General features: G+C 42.3%; 1 protein-coding gene and 1 long non-coding RNA gene across 6 annotated transcripts in view; both read right to left on the reverse strand.

Annotated features, from left to right (window-relative positions):
* Nucleotides 1-746: 746 nt before the first annotated feature.
* Nucleotides 747-9,082, reverse strand: CREG1 (cellular repressor of E1A stimulated genes 1; the record flags this gene model as incomplete). 2 transcript variants are annotated; one of them, XM_083737435.1, is made up of 4 exons in its annotated part: nt 8,523-9,082; nt 4,443-4,562; nt 3,302-3,489; nt 747-2,661 (listed from the first exon to the last, which is right to left on the reverse strand). In XM_083737435.1, coding segments are annotated over exons 1-4 (684 nt in total). In that variant the 5' UTR covers nt 8,898-9,082. The 2 variants fall into 2 exon arrangements, with proteins under 2 accessions (XP_083593561.1, XP_083593560.1); XM_083737434.1 differs by lacking the exon at nt 747-2,661 and having other exon boundaries at nt 3,301-3,489; nt 8,523-9,065.
* Nucleotides 9,083-15,098: 6,016 nt separating this feature from the next.
* The window catches only part of LOC310843873, a 41,360-nt gene continuing 37,638 nt past the window's right edge, over nt 15,099-18,820 (reverse strand). For all 4 annotated transcript variants that reach the window (XR_014563725.1, XR_014563726.1, XR_014563727.1 and 1 more), the window contains 2 exons: nt 17,575-17,786; nt 15,099-16,225 (listed from right to left, as the gene is read on the reverse strand). This is a non-coding gene — a long non-coding RNA (uncharacterized lncRNA). The remainder of the gene's footprint in view (nt 16,226-17,574; nt 17,787-18,820) is intronic.

Genomic DNA, 18,820 nt, shown 5'->3' on the forward strand with positions numbered 1-18,820 from the left:
TTTGTGCTTCCACAAAACCCCTGCAATATTGAGACCTTTCTTCTTCCCCAAACACATGCACACACTCTCCATACAGTGTTTAGACTGGGAGAGATCAGGTAAGTGAGCTGCCTCAAAGTGCAGCATTTGCTTATTGCGAATAATCTGCTTCTCATAGGCAGCTAGTTGGCCACTGTGAGAACAGGATGCTGGACAAGATGGGCTACTGGCCTGATCAGTAGACTCTTTTCATGTTCCTAGGCTGGCATCGTTACTTCTGACTGCAGCTGACTGCTCCCACTGGCAGCTCCCAGAAGTATTATCCTCTAGTTTAAATGGTTTATCTATCAGGGGATCTTTTCCCAACACTTGCCACTTTACCTTTATGAATATGAAACCTAGGTAGTAGTCAGTAACAAAGAGGGAAGCATTAAATCATACTGCTTAAGCCAAATCAAACTCTCCAGAAATGACTTACCCAATTAGTACAAAAGCAAAAAAGAAATGTTGCAAACTAGAAGCACACACTGAGGGAAAACACCAGATTACATATTAGTTATCAGATTTAAGTTTCACAATAAAATCTATGTATTTCTTTAAAAATCATGGCAGGCAACAGAAAATCTGAACTGGAAAATATGCTGTAAGTTTTAACTCACACATTTTACACACTTTCAGACAATTTACACAGTTAAGAAATTTTCCTCTATTTCTCTCTCCCCTCCAAATATGAAATACAACATATAATAAGAAACAGGGCAATGTCATTTCCAAGAATATATCTTTATTTCCATACTGTTTAACTATGGATTTATTATGGAAGCTAGAACTTCCATGTGCAACACAATTATGTAATTTCTCAGGATAAAAATATGCAAGCCATTTGAGGCCACATCAGAGGTAGGAAAAGTTATTTCTACAAATAAGTGAAGATTACTTCCAAGGAAACATGTTGCTGACTAAGGCCTAATTTGTTTAGTTAACCTGACAGCAAGAACAGCCACCAAAAAATTCTAATTATCTTATACCTTAACAATTGTGGATGAAGAAAAGAATGTGATCAAAGACATTTGATGCCTTGAAAGTGACAAGTCCTTGGCAGGATTCACACTACCCTTTGTGGGTTTTGCACTTCTCTTCTGTCATGTCAGCTTGGTCTCCTCAGATTTCAATCATGTATCCGCTATGACAGAACACTTTTCAACACAAAACAAGCAATACTCATCAAGAGAGACAGCAGCATGCCTTCAACATCAGCCTTCCCCAGGGGTGACTAACCTGCAGCCCTCTAGATATTGTTGGAATCCAACTCCCATCAGCCCCAGCCAGCTGGTCAGGGATAGGATTGTAGTCCAGCAACATCTGGAGGGCACCAGGTATGGGAACATGGCTCCACATTATATATTAGAATTCTTTTTCTGCTCTGTGGTAAGACAACAGGGTTTCATATGATCAATGCATTCTGCATGGTACTCTCATAATATCTCATAATTAAAGATTGTTAACAATCAATCTTGTGGCCCTGGGAAGAATTATATTTTTCTTTAACAATGGGTTTACAGCACCTGGTTTCAAACTCTATAATCAAGGACTACAATTTAGTTGATTTTAAAAATTATGGTCCATAATGGAACTGACATTATGTTAAGTTCAAATGAAGCCTTCAGAATTTTTTGGCACAAGCAGTAAATAAGGCACAGAGGTGAATATAGCTAAGCATGTAGTTCTGTCATATGGTATCAGGTCAAATAAGACATAGTGTTAACATTGCTATGGGTTTAAACACAGAACTTCCTCAAATTGCGTAAGAAGAAAGGTCTGGGTAGGGTCCAATTATAACAGCAAAGGGCCACATGGCTGAGGATCATAGGACACTTTGCCCACCCAAGGCCTACCACCCTGCAGTCTGTACCCTAGTAGCTTTTCCTCTCTGTTAAGCCCCAATACTACAAGCAAACTCTGCTAAGCTACAAGCACTCAGAGAGAGATGCTGCAGGGAGGTAAGCTTTGGATGGAGAGTTTACTGCCCACACTCATGTGCTCTGCTAAAATCATTGACACCCCCTTTCTACATCACTGGGGCAGTTTTACTGAACTACTACAGAAACATCAAGTTTTGCACTTCACTTGCCAATATATATTGCCTTGGTATTGTAGGCACACATATGCATAAACTGACCCTAGCTGAATTAGGGCTGCAGGCATATCCCTTATCAATATGGTCAGCTGACAGCATGAATCACCCAGCAAATAATGCTACACATGAATCTGTTGATCAAGTCCAGAATACAGCTGAACATTTCAGGATGTTTCTTCAACAACAAATTTTCTCCACTGCACTTTTCTCTTTTCTCCATTTCAGAGATGTATCCCCAATTGTATTTTTCTCTAAATAAGCTTTTTGAAAAATAGCTTCTTTAAAAATCGAAGTCCCAAAGCAGAATCAATTATGCATAGTATGCAGATTTGCATACTCTAAATATTTTTGTGCACAGAATTTAAGATTTCCTTTGCAAGGAATCCATACTTTTTGCACTCAAATGGCGTAAGCAATCCCTTAGAATTCCAAAGGAATGTGCAGTTTTGAGATTCCACAAGATTATCTCAGTTTTTGGGTGGTTTCTTGTTACAAAAGTGACCAGTGAAAAAGTAGACAATGTTTCATTCAAGCATCTTCCTTGCCTACAGAGAAGAAAAAATAAAAATAAATTAAAATGGTATGTAGTCAGTCTTAATGTCTTGGTATTTTCTCATGCAAGGCCCTGCTGTACAGAGGATATTCCATAGCTCAGTGGTAGAGCACATGCTTCATATGGACAGTCTTAGGTTTCACTCCTTGCATCTCAAATTAAAAGGGACCACTCTCTGAAAGACTAGAAGAGATGTTTGCCTGAGACCCTACAGAGCTGCTGCCCATCAGAATAGACACTACCGGACACTATCCAAACTTTTGGATAGCATTTTAAAACAACCAAGGTTCAGCTTTTGAAGTCCCACTTATTTCAGTGAGAGATATATAGCTGTGTTCTTCTTTGACACCCTTGATACCCTAGTTCTCTCTGGTTCTGTCCTTTGATGTCTCTTTTACAACCTAAAAGTTATTTCAGCATTTCCATAGGAGCTCTTCTGCTGCTTTCCTTCAAATTGTTAGGGTCCTTAAAGATCTTAGCCCTCTGCTTCCTTGGTCTCTCTCAAATATATATAAAAATAAGTGACCACTTCAACTCCTATGGCTTTCAGGATCACTTAAGGAGTATTGTGGAATAAAGAAATCAGATGCTGAAAAACAAGATTTCCCAAGCAATGTAACTTGAATACTTACTATGGTGTAGCTTTAAAATATTCTTGAGGAGTCACAGTTTTGATTCCACCAAAGTAGTCCAGGACCCAGATGTTGGTGATATTGAGTTTAGCAAAAAACCAGTTATGACCAGATGGCCACGTAGCCATTTCAGGATGTCTACTGAAGAGAGCCTTCTTTGCAAAGTCTGCTTCTGTACCATTCGGAACCTACCAAACAGGTTACCAAATATGTAATTTCACAGACATATTAGTTAACCACCGTATCTTGTACTTTCTTTCAAACTATCTCAAGATGCAAGAAAAAGAGAGAGAAGAGTGCACATGTAAACATTATTCAAGGAATACTCAGGGTTGGAGTCAGAGGAAGTTAGTCACATTTCAATGAGAAATCAATGAGATAAAAGTATGACTAACTTCCTCTGGATCCAAACCAAGATGTTTTCATGACTACTTGACCCATATACTCTGATATGCTATTTTATATGAAGTTAGTCAGGTATTATAAAGCTCATACAATACTTCCTAATTTTTCAACAAACCCAAAATACATGGAAAAGAAAACACATGGGGTTCCTTCAAGAAAGTTACAGCTCTTTGATTTTGCCTAACAATGCAACCCTGTGCATGTCTACTCAACCTAAGTCCCACTGAGTTCAACAGGATTAATGACATGTAAGTACACATAGGGAAGTATCCAACAAAGTATTTCTGTTAGTTCAAAGACTTCAGGCTGCGAAATGGAACTTTCATTCTGTCTCATCTCCATGTGCACCCCCTTGTCCACCCCAAATCTTTTCTGAAGGGTTATGGAAACCACCCAGAACAATTTTAGATGAATGTGTGCTGACCATTTCATGTGATTTGGAGCCCTACGCAATTGGTGTTCCTGACTGCATGGAGAAATATATAAGCATTTGGTTCCCGCTTCACACCTGGGAATGTGCAACAATTTTGGGATAAAAGGTAAAACAGGGATTTTTGACACACGTCCAGCATACACAGCTCTACTCCCCCTTTCATAAATTATTTGAATGCATGGAAGGTAACTTCAAAATAAGTATATTTCAGAGGCATATATCATCAGTGTTATGAAACCTGCTTTCTAGTTCTCAGCCAGTGAGCATTATATTCTTCTGGTATACCCAAATATCACAGTGTACCTTTTCAACTATTCCAGAGAAGATCACATGGGCACACAGTGGATTCTGAGGATCATAACCTTCCTTCTTGCAGTAAGGTGTCTGTGCCAAGGACATTGTTAGGGAGGCATTGGCATTTACCTGCAATACAAGTGGCAAAAAAAATAAAATCATAAATGTTCAGATTTGCTGAATAGGTTAGCAGATTTAAAACAAGCTGAGTGTCTGGATGAGTTTCATATCCTTTTCAATTCAAGGGTCATGGTCATACAGAAACATTGTAAAAGTCACACAATGTGTGTGTGCTTCTCCTTTTTACAGGCACAAAGCTGTAAAGCTGACAGTGACCTCTTGGGAAATTCCATCAGTTTCATTTTTCAGCCAGAAAAAGTGAAGTTTCAGCAGCACATGATTTTAAGCATAAAAACCACACATTTGGCACTTATTTGCAGGAGAAAAACAGTCAAGAAACAGCTGAATCATGGTTACACTGGGAGTGTTATCTGTAAGCAGATGTCTCCATATGACTGAAGGCAGTCCAAACAGCTGTACTGTATGTTACAAGAGATAAGAGATGGCAGCACTTGTTGAGATATTCCTTCCACTTTCTGAAAAGAAATAAGCTATTGAGTAAGCTTAACAGAATTGTTCATTAAACCATATCAAGATTTTGGGAAGCAATGCTAAGTCGGAGTGTTTTGTGACATTGCAGTTGACTATTTCCACAGCATACAAGTGAAATCCACTCTGAAATATCAGAATCAGCATGCAATATTCATGAATTATAGGTAGGCCAATACTTTTATTGGGACCAAGCAAAATCAAGTTCTCCAATCCCTTCATCACACTGGATGTTAGGCAAAATGGGAAATTGGGGTGTATGGGAGCGAAGAGAAAAAATTGGCATGTTATAGCCAACCACCACCACAACAGATAGTTCAACAGAGAAGTCTAACAAGATAAATAGTAATCAAAGCTTAGAAGACCTGATAACATTCACTTGGGGTTACTAAAGGAAGTAGCAAAAACTCATTGAATCATATAAGCTAGATCATTGTGTTTCAAGGGATCAGCAAGGCTACAATAAAATATGTAGGAACAGCAAACACTGTGCTTATTTCCAAAAAAAAGAAGAAGACAAGCCCAAGAATTGAGTATTCAGGTACCTGTGAAAACATATGTTAAGGCAAATAATTTGGAGCTTCCTTCAGAAGAAATGAAGAGCCTGTAAGCCCTCCACAGGTTGCTGGACTAAAACTCTCATCATCCCAGAGAGCACGACCAGTTGTCACGGATGATGGAAGTTGTAGGCCAGAGGTATCTGGAGGCCACAGATCTCTACTGCTGCCTACAGAAAAACTGAGCATTTATTAGCAGTCACGGCTTTAACACCAAAGTATGCCATATCAAACTAGTTATTGCCTGTAATAAAGTGGCTTCACAGGTTAGAGTAGGGGTAGCCAATGCAATGCCCTCCAGATATTACCAGACTACAGCTCCTGTAATTCTTGGCCATTGGCCAAGAGTGGGAGTCCAACAACACCTGAAGGGCACAAGTTATTCATTCCCAAATTAGAGAGAACATGGATGGCATGCTGTTTTTAGACCTCCATGACGCCTCATTTGAGCTGCTCAAATTAAATAAGACCCCCTGAAGATGGGTTTGTTCATCAGTAAGTTTATTTACAAATCAATCCCTGCAAATCATGTCACAATTCTCTGTGTGCAAAAGACGTTTTTCAAATTGAAATTGAAATACTTTATTGTCACTTGTATACAGTGAGATTACATGAGCACCCCCCCCCTCAGCTCTCTTAGTCTTAATTCCCCTCGTTTACTGACACCCACCCACCAAACCTGAAAGTCAGTTGCCCTGTTGTTATCTTTTCATTCAGCAGCCTAACAGCCCATGGATAGAATCTGTTAATATACATGTGTACCTGAAGTGGACAAAGTAAATTTAATAGATTCCAAAAAATATATTGCTAGTCTTATTTCTACCACAAACCAACTAAAATGTTTGAAAAATGTAAAGATTCTCAGATTACAAAACTATTGCAATAGCTGTGCAGTGTTTGCTCCTCAGTCTTTTCACACTGCAGGTATACTCAATCCCCTCCCCAATGAGTATGAAGGTTTCTGTCAATTGATTCTTATTTATTTATTGCTTATGCATTTTCCTCAATTTATATTTACAGATCGTCTTCTCAACTTCCCTACCCAGCTTTCCATGGCAGTTTATATTCATCTTATTTGGTTACATATCCATTAGTTGGTTTCCATCAATTGAATGCAAGTTTCGCAACATACAGATTAAGGCTGTGCTAAACTTCCTGCATTCTTTAGAAGGGCAGGCAAAGAGATTAATAATCCTTCCGCTCATAACAACGCTTACCAAGCTTCAATTAGATCAGTATTTTTCTATGTCATCAATTGCATACATGTATTAAGAAGCTATACTAATAACCTTACTGCAAAATTGAAACAACTGTGAAGATTAAGCATATGCAGACATAAGTTATTCACCACATCCAAGTAAAGCAAAGCATGATTAAGGGTAACATTTTATTAACTAAAGCTGGGGTGAGCAATATTGCAACTGGGGGTCCAATGCTGCCCTCCAGCCCTTTCTTTCTGGCCCACAGGATTCTTCCCATGCCACACGCCTCAGTGCTTCACACCTTCATTGAGTGTTTTTCCCTGGCTGGAATGTGTCCTTGAACTCTGATAATACTTCTTTCTTGTCTGGATGGGGGATAAGAGAGGGATGTGAGAGAGTATGTGTAGAAACTAAACTACTGTACAAATGTAACATTTACATTCATTGCTTCCACCCAGTTGCCTCTTGCCCTACCCCTGACATGTATGCCCCAGAATGATACCCAGAACTGAATGTGGCCCTCAGGATGTAGAAGGTTCCCTGCTCTTGACCTACAGTTTAGACCTTAAGCTATAGCTCAGGACTGGCCACAAGCTGGGATGTTGAAACCAAGGTGAGCTTGCTAAACTATGGTTGCCCTACCCACCTGTCAAATTTGGCCCACAAAGCAAATCCTGACAAGGTTCTTTAGAAAAATATAGAACATGCTAACTATAAATGAAAAAAATATTTGTATGTTGACATTTTCATAGAATTACCCGGACAGGGCAGGAGTTTTGGAATGGGTAAGCACTATTTTTTTTTCTTCCCCAAAATTGTCTCTAAGAGCTGTTGTTATTACACATGGGAAACATATGATAAGCAATAACAGTATGTTTTGCCTTGAAAGACAAACAGCAGCTGCGGAAGAGGGTGTGCATGTGGTTTTATTAGGAAGATAGCTCAGGGGAAAAGACTAAAAAGCTCCCTTAACTCCAGGATTTTCATTTATCCCACCCTCTCAAATTTATTAATGTAGGAGACCCTTTTCATGTTACACTTTATTTGGCTCTGAAGACTCACATTCAGATCCCTGCGCAGAGTCATACAGCTTGCTGGGAGACACCAAGACAATCATAAACCTTGGCCTAACTTACCTCACAAAGCTGTTGCAAAAATAACTGAAATGAGGAACAAAGAATGCTCCTCAGAATGAATGAGATAAAGCGTAGAAATAATTTATGTCATTATATATTGAAATAATTTAAATTTTATGGAATATTTTTTTTAAAGAAAAAACCAAATGCCCTCTTAAGGCACTTTATATATTGTTGTTGTTTAGTCATGTCCGACTCTTCGTGACCCCATGGACCAGAGCACGCCAAGCACTCCTGTCTTCCACTGCTTCCTGCGGTTTGGTCAAACTCATGCTGATAGCTTCAAGAACACTGTCCAACCATCTCGTCCTCTGTCGTCCCCTTCTCCTTGTGCCCTCCATCTTTCCCAACATCAGGGTACATCAATTGTACATGCATATTGTAATTAATAATGATGAAGTACACACAAGACTAAACTTGATTCACCAGAACTCACTAAACTCAGAATTCACTAAACTCACCAGGCCTCAGCTTCAGAGCACATTTCAGGGCACTGAACAACTACAGCCGGCCTCAGACAGTTGCAGCTGCTGTGTCGCGAGGTCTTCCCTCATCTCAGAATAACTGAAATGCCCGTCCCCTCACCTGCAAATCATGCACGGAGACCTCCAGCGGCGTCAGGTACATGTAAGGCACCCCGCTGCCTTGCTTCGACCCCAGCGGCCCGTCGCTGACGGAGAAGACGTTGGAGAAAGGCTGGCCCCGCATCGGCGGGTCTTGCGCGGAGAGCGTGGCCAGCGCGCCCCAATCGCACGAGTGCGCCACGAAGCGCGCGACCCGAGCCACGTCCTCGTGCGGAGGGATCTGAACTACCCCGGAGACCCCCACCAACGGAAGCAGCAGTAGCAGGAACGGCCACATTGCTCGCTCTCTCTCGCGCGTGTATCTCACACCTCCTGCCTCGGACACCTGAGTGAACCTTTGCCTAGTCTGCGGACCAGGGTGGCGGGGCTCAGGCATCTATCAAGCCGTGCGAGCCCGCCCCCTGCGCGCGCCGCAGCCAATAGAGGCCCTTCGCTTTGCCCGTTTCTGTAGAGCGGAAGTAAACAGTGAGAGAAGCCGTCAGGTGGGCAGGCCTTGTCATTTTTAGCCAATAGCTGCACTCCATTCTCTCGTTTTTGCCAATGAGAGCTGCGCTAAGGGCGGAAGAGATGAGCAGACGGCTTGCATATTTGGGGTGGGGATTATGCAGCTCTCTGCTAATGATGCACAGCGCCTTGAAATTTGCCAATGAGATTTGCCGGAGGGCGGTGTCACGGGACCAAAACACTCACCTTATACGGGTGAAGGCAGGGGAGGAGAGAGACGCGAGTCTTTAGTTGGGTTTACAAGGCCGAAGGCTTAGAACACTGAAATAAGTAAATATCATTACATGTAGTTGGCGACTGTGAAGCGTGGTGGGGAGTCTTCTAAAGGTAAAGGTAAAGGTACCCCTGCCCGTACGGGCCAGTCTTGACAGACTCTGGGGTTGTGCGCCCATCTCACTTAAGAGGCCAGGGGCCAGCGCTGTCCGGAGACACTTCCGGGTCACGTGGCCAGCGTGACATTGCTGCTCTGGCGAGCCAGAGCCGCACACGGAAACGCCGTTTACCTTCCCGCTGGTAAGCGGTCCCTATTTATCTACTTGCACCTGGAGGTGCTTTCGAACTGCTAGGTTGGCAGGCGCTGGGACCGAGCAGCGGGAGCACACCCCGCCGCAGGGATTCGAACCGCCGACCTTTCGATCGGCAAGTCCTAGGCGCTGAGGCTTTAACCCACAGCGCCACCTGCGTCCCCGGGGAGTCTTCTAGCCTTAGTCAAATGTCGACTTGAAGCAATGAAAAAGCAATCCTGTGCACGCTCACCTCATTTACTGGAGGTTTTGAAGCAGAGGCTGGATGGCCATCTGTCTTGGATGCTTTAGTTGATATTCCTCTATTGCAGGGGGTTGACCCTCAGCATCCCTTCCAATTCTATGAAGTCCCATTGAAAACAGTGGGGTTTGGCCTGTACAGTGGTGCCTTGGGTTACAGATGCTTTAGGTTACAAACCTTCAGGTTACAGACTCCGCTAACCCAGAAATAGTACCTCGGGTTAAGAACTTTGCTTCAGGATGAAAACAGAAATGGCGCGGCAGCGGAAGGCCCCATTAGCTAAAATGGTGCTTCAGGTTAAGAATGGACCTCCAGAACGAATTAAGTTCTTAACCTGAGGTACCACTGTATTTCAACACAAAATTCATCTGGCAGCCAGTTTTAACACCTATTAGACCCAAGAATTTAGGGGAACCTGGCACCTACAACATGGTATTCCTGGAAATGCCACCATATAGAGATTCCTGCAATCAAGGACACACATAGCCAATGAACTCACCATGACTAGGGCATACCCCCAACACACACATATGCAAAACACATAAAATGATGCCCTAATCCCCAACTCCCATCAACCCCAGTGGCACAGCTAGCATATTGACCCCATAATTGGCAGCTCCCAGGTCCCCCTAGGTTTCAATTCCTTTATATTCCTCAGATACATTTTTGAAGCGGTTAAGAACTTAATTCGTTCTGGAGGTCTGTTCTTAATCTGAAACTGTTCTTAACCTGAAGCACCACTTTAGCTAATGGGGCCTCCTGCTGCTGCTGCGCATCCTGAAGCAAAGTTCTTAACCCGAGGTAATATTTCTAGGTTAGCAGAGTCTGTAACCTGAAGCATATGTAACCTGAAGCGTATGTAACCCGAGGTACCACTGAACATATACAAAAAGAGGACGGAGGAAGAAACATGCAATACAGCATCAACAGAGCTCCCTGGTTAGGGTACCTGTAGGGAGTGCACACAGCCCTTCTTGGACAAGAGTTCAGAACTCACGCAGAGATAGAAATACTTATTTGACAAGCAGCCAAATGGATGGACCAGAACATACAGCAACAGCAGCTGCATACATGCACTGTCAGCAACACTCTCCCTTGGCTCACTGTATAAGACGTGAGGTTGGGAAGCAGGAGGTGGGCATTTGAAACCCATGGGGGGAAAGGGTGAATTCCACCCCCTAGCTGCTGTTTGGATTCCAAGAAGGAAATGCCACAGGCAAAAGAGCAATTACAGAGGGAAATGCCACAGGTACTTTGGTCCCAAGCCAGCTAGGGCTTTATATGCTAATACCAACACCTTGAAGTGATTCCAGTAGCTCACTGGCAGTCAGTGCAACACTTTCTGAACCAGTGACTTGTATTCCTATCCATCTGTCCAACTTGCCATCTTAGCAGTCACGTTTTTCACTAGCTACAGCCCCACATACAGTGCATTACAGTAGTCCAGGTGGGAGGCCACCAGAGCATGAACAACTAAAGCCAAGCTATGCCAGTCCAGGAACAGCTGTAGCTGATGAATCAGCTTAAGTTGGTTCTGGGCACAAGCCTCCCTAGCTACAGAAGCCACTTGAGACCCAAGTAATAAGTTGAAATCCAACAGTACTCCCAGACTACAAACCTCTTCGTTCCTAGAGAGCCCAACTCCTCCCAAATCAGGTAATACACATTCCCAGACACGGGAGCCACCCGCCACAGCACTTCCTTCTTAACAGGAATAGCTTCAGTTTAATAGAGCATCTGGTGGAACAGGTTATGTTTTACATGCTGCAGGTCCCAGGTTCAAATCTAAGGTACAACTCCACATTACAAAGAGGAGAGCCTCCACACACATTCAGCATGCACCTGAGCCCATCAGGAGGAATACTGCATGGACTAATAATCAGACATCCCTCCTCCACACACCCCTCATTCCCTCTCCTCCGCTGACTGCATCATATACCCAGCAGCAACTCCCAAATCACTTGTGCACCCCGAGAGGCCTATCATCTCACAGTCCAAGGTTCCACTCTTTGGGCTCATCCACACTGCCATTTGTCCCGTGATTTCTAGCCTCAGGTTTGGGAAGTGTGGATGAGCTCTGTGTCTCCTGCCCACGGCTTCTCTCAAGTCCTGCCAGCATAGCAGGGCTTCTGCCAGATCCTAGAGCCTCTCATCTGATGGATTTTGTGTGTTGGGCAGCCTTTAATAAATCAGATTTTTCAATTACAATAATTTAATTGACTTAAAAGGTGCTACCATTTTATTAGTCAGCAGATTTGTAAAAATAAAATACTTACTATATTGGCAACCTGGTTATCAGATAACTAATGCTTCCTAAAGTGGCTCATATCAGTAAGAGAGAGAGCAAGAGTCCCTGCCAATAGATTTACAAATCAATAGATCAGAACTTGTTTGTTTTTATTTACTTCTGCAAATGACAAGCACCATTTTAAAAAATGTAATTCTTATACGTATTCAAAATATTTCTTTAAAACATTAAAACTGCTTACTGATTAATCAGGAGCACCATTTGAAGTGTTTTAATCAAGTAATCTACCCAATTAAATTAGATCAGACTCCTAGCTTTAATACCTAGTGAAAATATAACTATTACATTTGCTAAATATTTTGTGATTATGATTGTCTTCCTGGAGCTATAATCCTTACATAGTTGAGAATTTTGGGTCCGTCCATCAGTCCCGGGCTTCTGTTAAACAAAATACTCTCTCTCTCTCTCTCTCTCTCTCTCTCTCTCTCTCTCTCTCTCTCTGTGTGTGTGTGTGTGTGTGTGTGTCAAAAGATTAAAGCCACAAGAGGGTGCTGTTCTCACAATTTGGTTTGCAAGAAAGGATTCTTCTGTCAATGTGGATTCAAAAGTTGCTGGAGTGATGGAAATAGCTGCACCTGGCAAGTTTCACAGAGTTTTCACACCTGAGAAACACATTCTGGATGTGCCGGAGTAGTATAGCAGGCAGAGCTTGCGCAGTGCTCTGTGGATTCAAGGGAGGGCAGAGACAAGAGCAGACTGAAATGCTAATAGACCCAGGACTGGAAAGGTCCCAGTTACACTGCTTTGCATGAGAGAAATGAGTAATGAATAGGCACCCAGAATCCCGTTCCTATGTTCCCTGCACTTTTCTCCATGCAGATAATGTGGGACCCACAAAGAAACTGAAGGAAGTGTTCATGTTTCAGAGACATATCACAGAATCATAGAATTGGAAGGGACCATGAGGGTCATCTAGTCCAACCCCCTCCAATGCAGGAATCTTTTCCCCAATGTGAGGCTCAAACTCATGGCCCTGAGATTAAGAGTCTCATGCTCTACCAAATGAGCTAGGAAATAGGGGCTGGATATATTTGTAGTATTACAGTTTATTTATCATTCTGCTGCTATGTTTGTGTATTATAATTTTTCTGGTTTTGTGTTGCATTGAATTACTTTCATTCTGCTTTTCCATTTTTATGTTTTTATCAGTCGTTGTAGCCACTCTAAGCACCTTTTTAAAGCAGAAGGGCAAAGTAATATTTTTTTAAAAATAAAGTAATAATCAATCCCCCTTTCTTATCATATGGAAGTATGTTTCTACGGTTTCACAAGAGAAATGCTGTTTCAAAGTCTTTGCACAATGTGCTGCAGCAATGCCTAACACTGTTTCTGCTTGCTCTTTTCAGCTATTAGAACAAATATCCTCTGAGCTGGGCCAGCCCAGCATCCTGAAATCGTTCTTGCTCTGGACAAAGCCATCTGTATCCGGATAGCCTCCTCCTTCTCTCCAGATAACAGTCCCTTAATGGGAAGGACCAGCCCACTCTCTGGACAGCCTGTTTCCTTTGTGAGTTGAGCCAGTCCAGCCCTGTGTCCAGATAACTGGATTCCATCATAGGCAGGCTCTGCCTTCTTTCAGGATAACATTGTTATTGCCCTGGCCTTAATTCTGCATTACACAATGCCACTGTATCTGTCTGATAGCCATCAAAGCAAGTTATTTGCCCACCACCCCCATCTTTTTCTGGGGCTTGGTCAGCCTCCTCTGCTGATAACACAACCCGTCTCTCCCTCAGTTCTAGTATAATGTGTCTAGTTTTTCTGTGGAATAAGTTTGAGCTTTTTTTTTTTTTTAAGAGAGAAAGAGAAAGAGAGAGCACTGCCTCATATGCTAGGCCAACTTCCTGTCTAGATAGCATTAATCAGTTCATGAATATGAGCCTCTCTTTGCCTATATAAACCTTATGCAGTCTTTGATAGTGGTCAGTCTGTGAGCAGGGCCAACTCTGTCTATACAGATGACAGCCAGTAAGATTAAACCCTTTTTCTTTTCTTTTGTTGCAGTATGTGATAGATGAATCTGACTGGTAATATAGCAGTGTCTGAAAGTTATGTTCTTTAAGTGCTGTATTTTCCTGTACCACGTGAGAGCTCATATGCTGATACACTCAATATCCGTAACGACAGGCATTTCCTGTTCTGTCACAATTAGATAGTTGCATAAACATTACTCTAAATACTGTGGTACTGAAATTCTTTGCAAACGTTGCAGCTGGCTTTCTGTCTGAAACTCCAGTCAAAGCACACAGAATATAAACTCATTTTCACTGTTTTTCAAAGGATTTTTAAGCATAAATATTAGTCTGGCAAAATGAGCCATAGTGGTAATCCTGAAATCTAAAGTCATCTTTAGTCTAAAAACTGCCACAGTTGGCGTACAGATTACATTAGAAATGCAAATGGGGGACCCTTCTCTGTCACACCTGAGTGCATAGGTGCCAGCTCCCTAGGGCCCTGGGTGCCCAAGCACCCACAAAATTCCCCATGATGGGGCTGGACACCCACAAATTTGGGTGCCAGGGCCATGCACACTGCATGGCACCCCAGCCCCGGGCACCCAAGTAGGCCAAGTTGGCACTCCTGGCTGAGTGATCCTGGGAGTAAGAATTGTTTAGAAGGCATCCTGAGTCCAGGGTTTCTCTGCAAGATGGTGTTTTCAACATACCATGTCCCTGGCTATTGCAGAGTGAATTAGAAACTAAATTGGGTAAAAACATTTAGCCTAATATTGCACCCCAATTGTCACTATTGTGGGTGGGATTCACCTAGATACCAGCAAATCCAAGTTATACAATAAAGTAGATTTGGTGTTCTTGTACAAACATGCCTGCTTTTTAAAGTGGGGGGTGGACTTTTTGCAGTTAAGAAAGTGACAGGAGGGAAATGCACTGAAAAGTGTAGGATAACAGTTGCTTGACACAGCTGTCATATGACCTTCCCCAAGCTTTATGCAAACAAATGAGAATAAATTATCAACAAACAGATTATCTAGAAGTGACCGGAATATACTCTAATTTGGTCTGAGTACTACATTTCGGTTCAAAGTAACCCGCTGTCCTTTGAAAAGTGGCGGGTATCTGCAATGCTACGTTCTCTGTATGCTTAAGTGCAGCTGCAGAATGTCATTTAAAAATAGCAATAGTACAAACATTTCCAACTAATATAATTTCTTGCAACTACGTTCCCAGAGATTTGCAGTGCTAATTTGGCTAGTAAATGGGAAAGATATTTAAAGATAGGCGGTTGGCCAGCCTTTGAGTTAAAAAACAAAATTCCCATATTAAAAACTTGCTCTTACTGATTTCCTGTGGGTGTTATCAGAGAAGGGTTAAAGACTCATACTCTCTGGAACAAAAACAGGATGTTAGCTTGTGAGTTCATTAAGCTACAAAATACAAATCCCCTTCTGTTGTGGCACTCTCCCTTCTTTAGTAACAGAAGATTTAGGTAGGAACAGTGAGTGGTCAAATGCCAGCTTCTTGCCCTGTTCAACATCTAGATGGAAACCTGATCACTGCTGCTTAGTAATGTTGCTGCTGGCAAGTGATGTGCAAACTAGCAGCCAAATAATACACCAATGTGCGCACACACAGCCTTCACTAATTCAGAGCAAATTCCAGTTCCAATGACAATTCAAGCCCCAAACAAATAACTTTAGAAATAGACCAGACATTTTATCAAGTCCTTGCATGCTCACTCTTATATCCAAATTAAATAAGAGTTGGGAATGGTTTTGCTTGCTTTTGTTGCAGTAAATACTATAATAGTGTTAGGAAGAATTATTTTTGTCTGTCGTATAACAGCCTAATGGAAGGGCAGATTCCGTCTACCCATTTAAGGAATAGTTTATGCTGCCTTTCCTATTGGGTGTTACTCTAAGCTTCAGTGCCCAGCTTAGGGTAAAAGCTGCTGACTGACGTGTTAAAACAGGCTCACATTGTTGTGACTTTCATATTTTCTTCTGGAGGGGTTGTTGTGAGGAGAAAAGGTTTCCTTATCCTCTTTTTCTCACTGTTGTATGGGAGCAGAGGAAGTCATAATTTGACTTTTGAGTTTTTTTGAGTTTTGGGTTGACCTCAGAACAGACAACTTCTCCATTCTCTCAATGGAAAACTGCAAAGTTTAGACTGTAAAGGAGAGATTAAAATGTGTTTTCAGTATTCTAGTGACATTAGTCCCTATAATAGTGACCTTGGGTGATGAGTGCAGCAGAACTAAGCCAAAATTGGGATCACTGAGAAACAGGAGGGCGCATAATCGATGCTTTCCCCCCAAGAAAAATAGGTGCCAGAACTGACCGTGAAGTTGTTACAGTAAGTTGTTGGGCGACTCAGGGCAGCCGTGAACAGATGCCAGTTTGACAACAGCCATTTTTCACTGCCTGCAGAGGTACTAAAACTACAGCAAGCTGTCTCCCTAGCTGGTTTGGGGGTCACCCTGGTTCTGGTGCAGGTCAAATAAATGCGCCCACACCTCCCTCATTCCCTTTGATTCAGGAAGATGGCTAGGGCAGCTGGAAAGGGCCCTACGCAAATGCACATATGTGCAATGGTAGAGGCCTGGCTAGAAAGCTTAAAGCCTGTCACCACTACATGGGAGATGGATTAAAGAAAAGGAAATATGAATTGTCCCCACCCCGTAGCCTGACCAATCGCAGCTAGGAGTGGCTAGGAGCTAGGTGGAGTCATAGATCTAAAAAAAGTGTAGGCTTGCAAACGCTGGCCAGCTTCTGTTTTGACTTGAAATGATTGCTTGAGGCTTCTCAGAAGTACGTAAAGGCAAGAAGGGGGTGAGGAAAGTGTCAGCCTTCAACGGCACCCATATCAGAGGTGCCGAAAATGCGCTCTGTTGGAAAAAAAGCACTCAGTATAATTATGTTATGCGATACGTCGGGATTAATAGGAGTACCCCCCCAAAAAAAAAATCTTTTAAAAACCTTAAATGAGCAAAACAAAAAAACCAAACAAAAAACCCACCAAAATTGCAATAAGAAATGAGCATGCACAGTAGCCACAAAATGCAGAATATCTGAAAATGGAAGTGGGGAAAAGTGCAGTGCCCTGTTTGTAGGGTATGTTTGCAACCCCTGTTAGCTGGAAGATTTTGCACTGCAACATTTTGTTTGATGACCAGACCTGTTCTTAAGTAGATCTGATCCTACACTATCTCTGGTGTCCAGATTTGGATGGCTCACATGAAATCTCTCTAAAAATACTCAGCTTGGATTCTCTGTAGTTTCTTAGAAACACTGCAAGGCATTTTGTTCTGAATGCAAAATGTGTGCTGGGTTGGGATAAAAACTGGTAGGCAATGCCATCTGTATGTTTCTTTTTCATGGCTCAGCCAGAAAACTCAATTTTAACCTGCAATTAAAGCTGCAGTTGGAGGAAGAGGAGTAGAGGACAGAGGGTGGGAAAAAAGAGAGCTGTGAGTGGAGGGGGAGCCCTTTTCCCACCCTCTGGAAAACTAAAGAAACCTGCTGCATCTGGAACTAGGTGTAGATAGTACAGTTGAATGGGACACAGCTGCAAGCAGCCTGAGGAAGTACCATCCACCTTGGGCCTACCCATAAAAAGCAAGTCTAGAGTAAGAGACTAAGGTGATGTCCGCTGTTTCCAGGACCTCCTTTCATTCCGAGAATTTTGTGGGTGAGCTGGGATTTTGTTCAGACCCTGGGCGATATATAACCTGAAGACACAGAGGGACACCAGGAGGAAAATGAATTGATATTTATTTATATATATTAGTTATTTTGTATTAATCTAACATTTTTATATGTAACTGCGTATTTTTGTGATATTTTGTTGTCGCTTCAGCTGTTTGTACACTGCTTACAGATCTTGGTTGGCATCCATCTGTCTCGGGATACAATGGAGGAGTGCAGCTTTGAGGCTGAAGTCAAACTTTCGGAAGCTTACAGCGCCTGCTGTGGCTGTAGTGACCAATACGGGAGAGACATGTTTTGTTGCAGCAGAGGCAGATGAAGGCGTCTGGTTGTGTGCACTGCTTACAGATCTTTTTTACTGTATTAAACAGTATAAAAATTAGATAATCAAAATCAAATTAGTTGATCAAATCAATTAAAGACTGCAGTCCTAGTGTTTCGACCTGGTAATGGTTGGTCACAAGATCAGACAATGAGGTTATGTATCTCGGTATGGCAGAGCTGAGCTACTAAATGTTTCATTCCACTGCTGCTCTGCTTCAGCTTCTTTGTCGTGTGCTTCTTACGTCAAGAAGAGGAAGCTGCCTGCTGAGATCTAGCAAAAGGAACTGCTAGAAAAAGATAACATACCCTTCACCCACAGTCCTTATTCAGCCCTGTTGCAGTTGCCATGCAACTTGCCTTGTTTTGAAAGGGTAAAAAAGTTGTTCTTATCCCCTTTCAAGGATTAGAGTCTGTGGAATGAGGACATACCATCTGAGGAAAGCACCTAAGGCCTAAGCAATACATACAGTAGCTTGTGTCTTTCCACCCAATGCTTTTGCAATTAAAAAAAACTAGCATTCAGAGGCTACGCTTGGAAGTGAAAAAGTAGCTGAGGAAGGGGATGATTAACCCTTGCCCCTTTGGCAATTATTTATTTATGCAATTTATTACCCACTCTTCATATAAGCACCAGGCAAAAACATTCCTCTTCACCTAGGCCTTTGGCTAGTTAAACAATTTATGGCCTTTTAAACTGGGGGGAGTATTGTTTGTTGCTGTGTTGTGTATTTTT

Source organism: Podarcis gaigeae (genome assembly GCF_964106915.1).
Source record: "Podarcis gaigeae genome assembly, chromosome: 4".
Taxonomy (NCBI): domain Eukaryota; kingdom Metazoa; phylum Chordata; class Lepidosauria; order Squamata; family Lacertidae; genus Podarcis; species Podarcis gaigeae.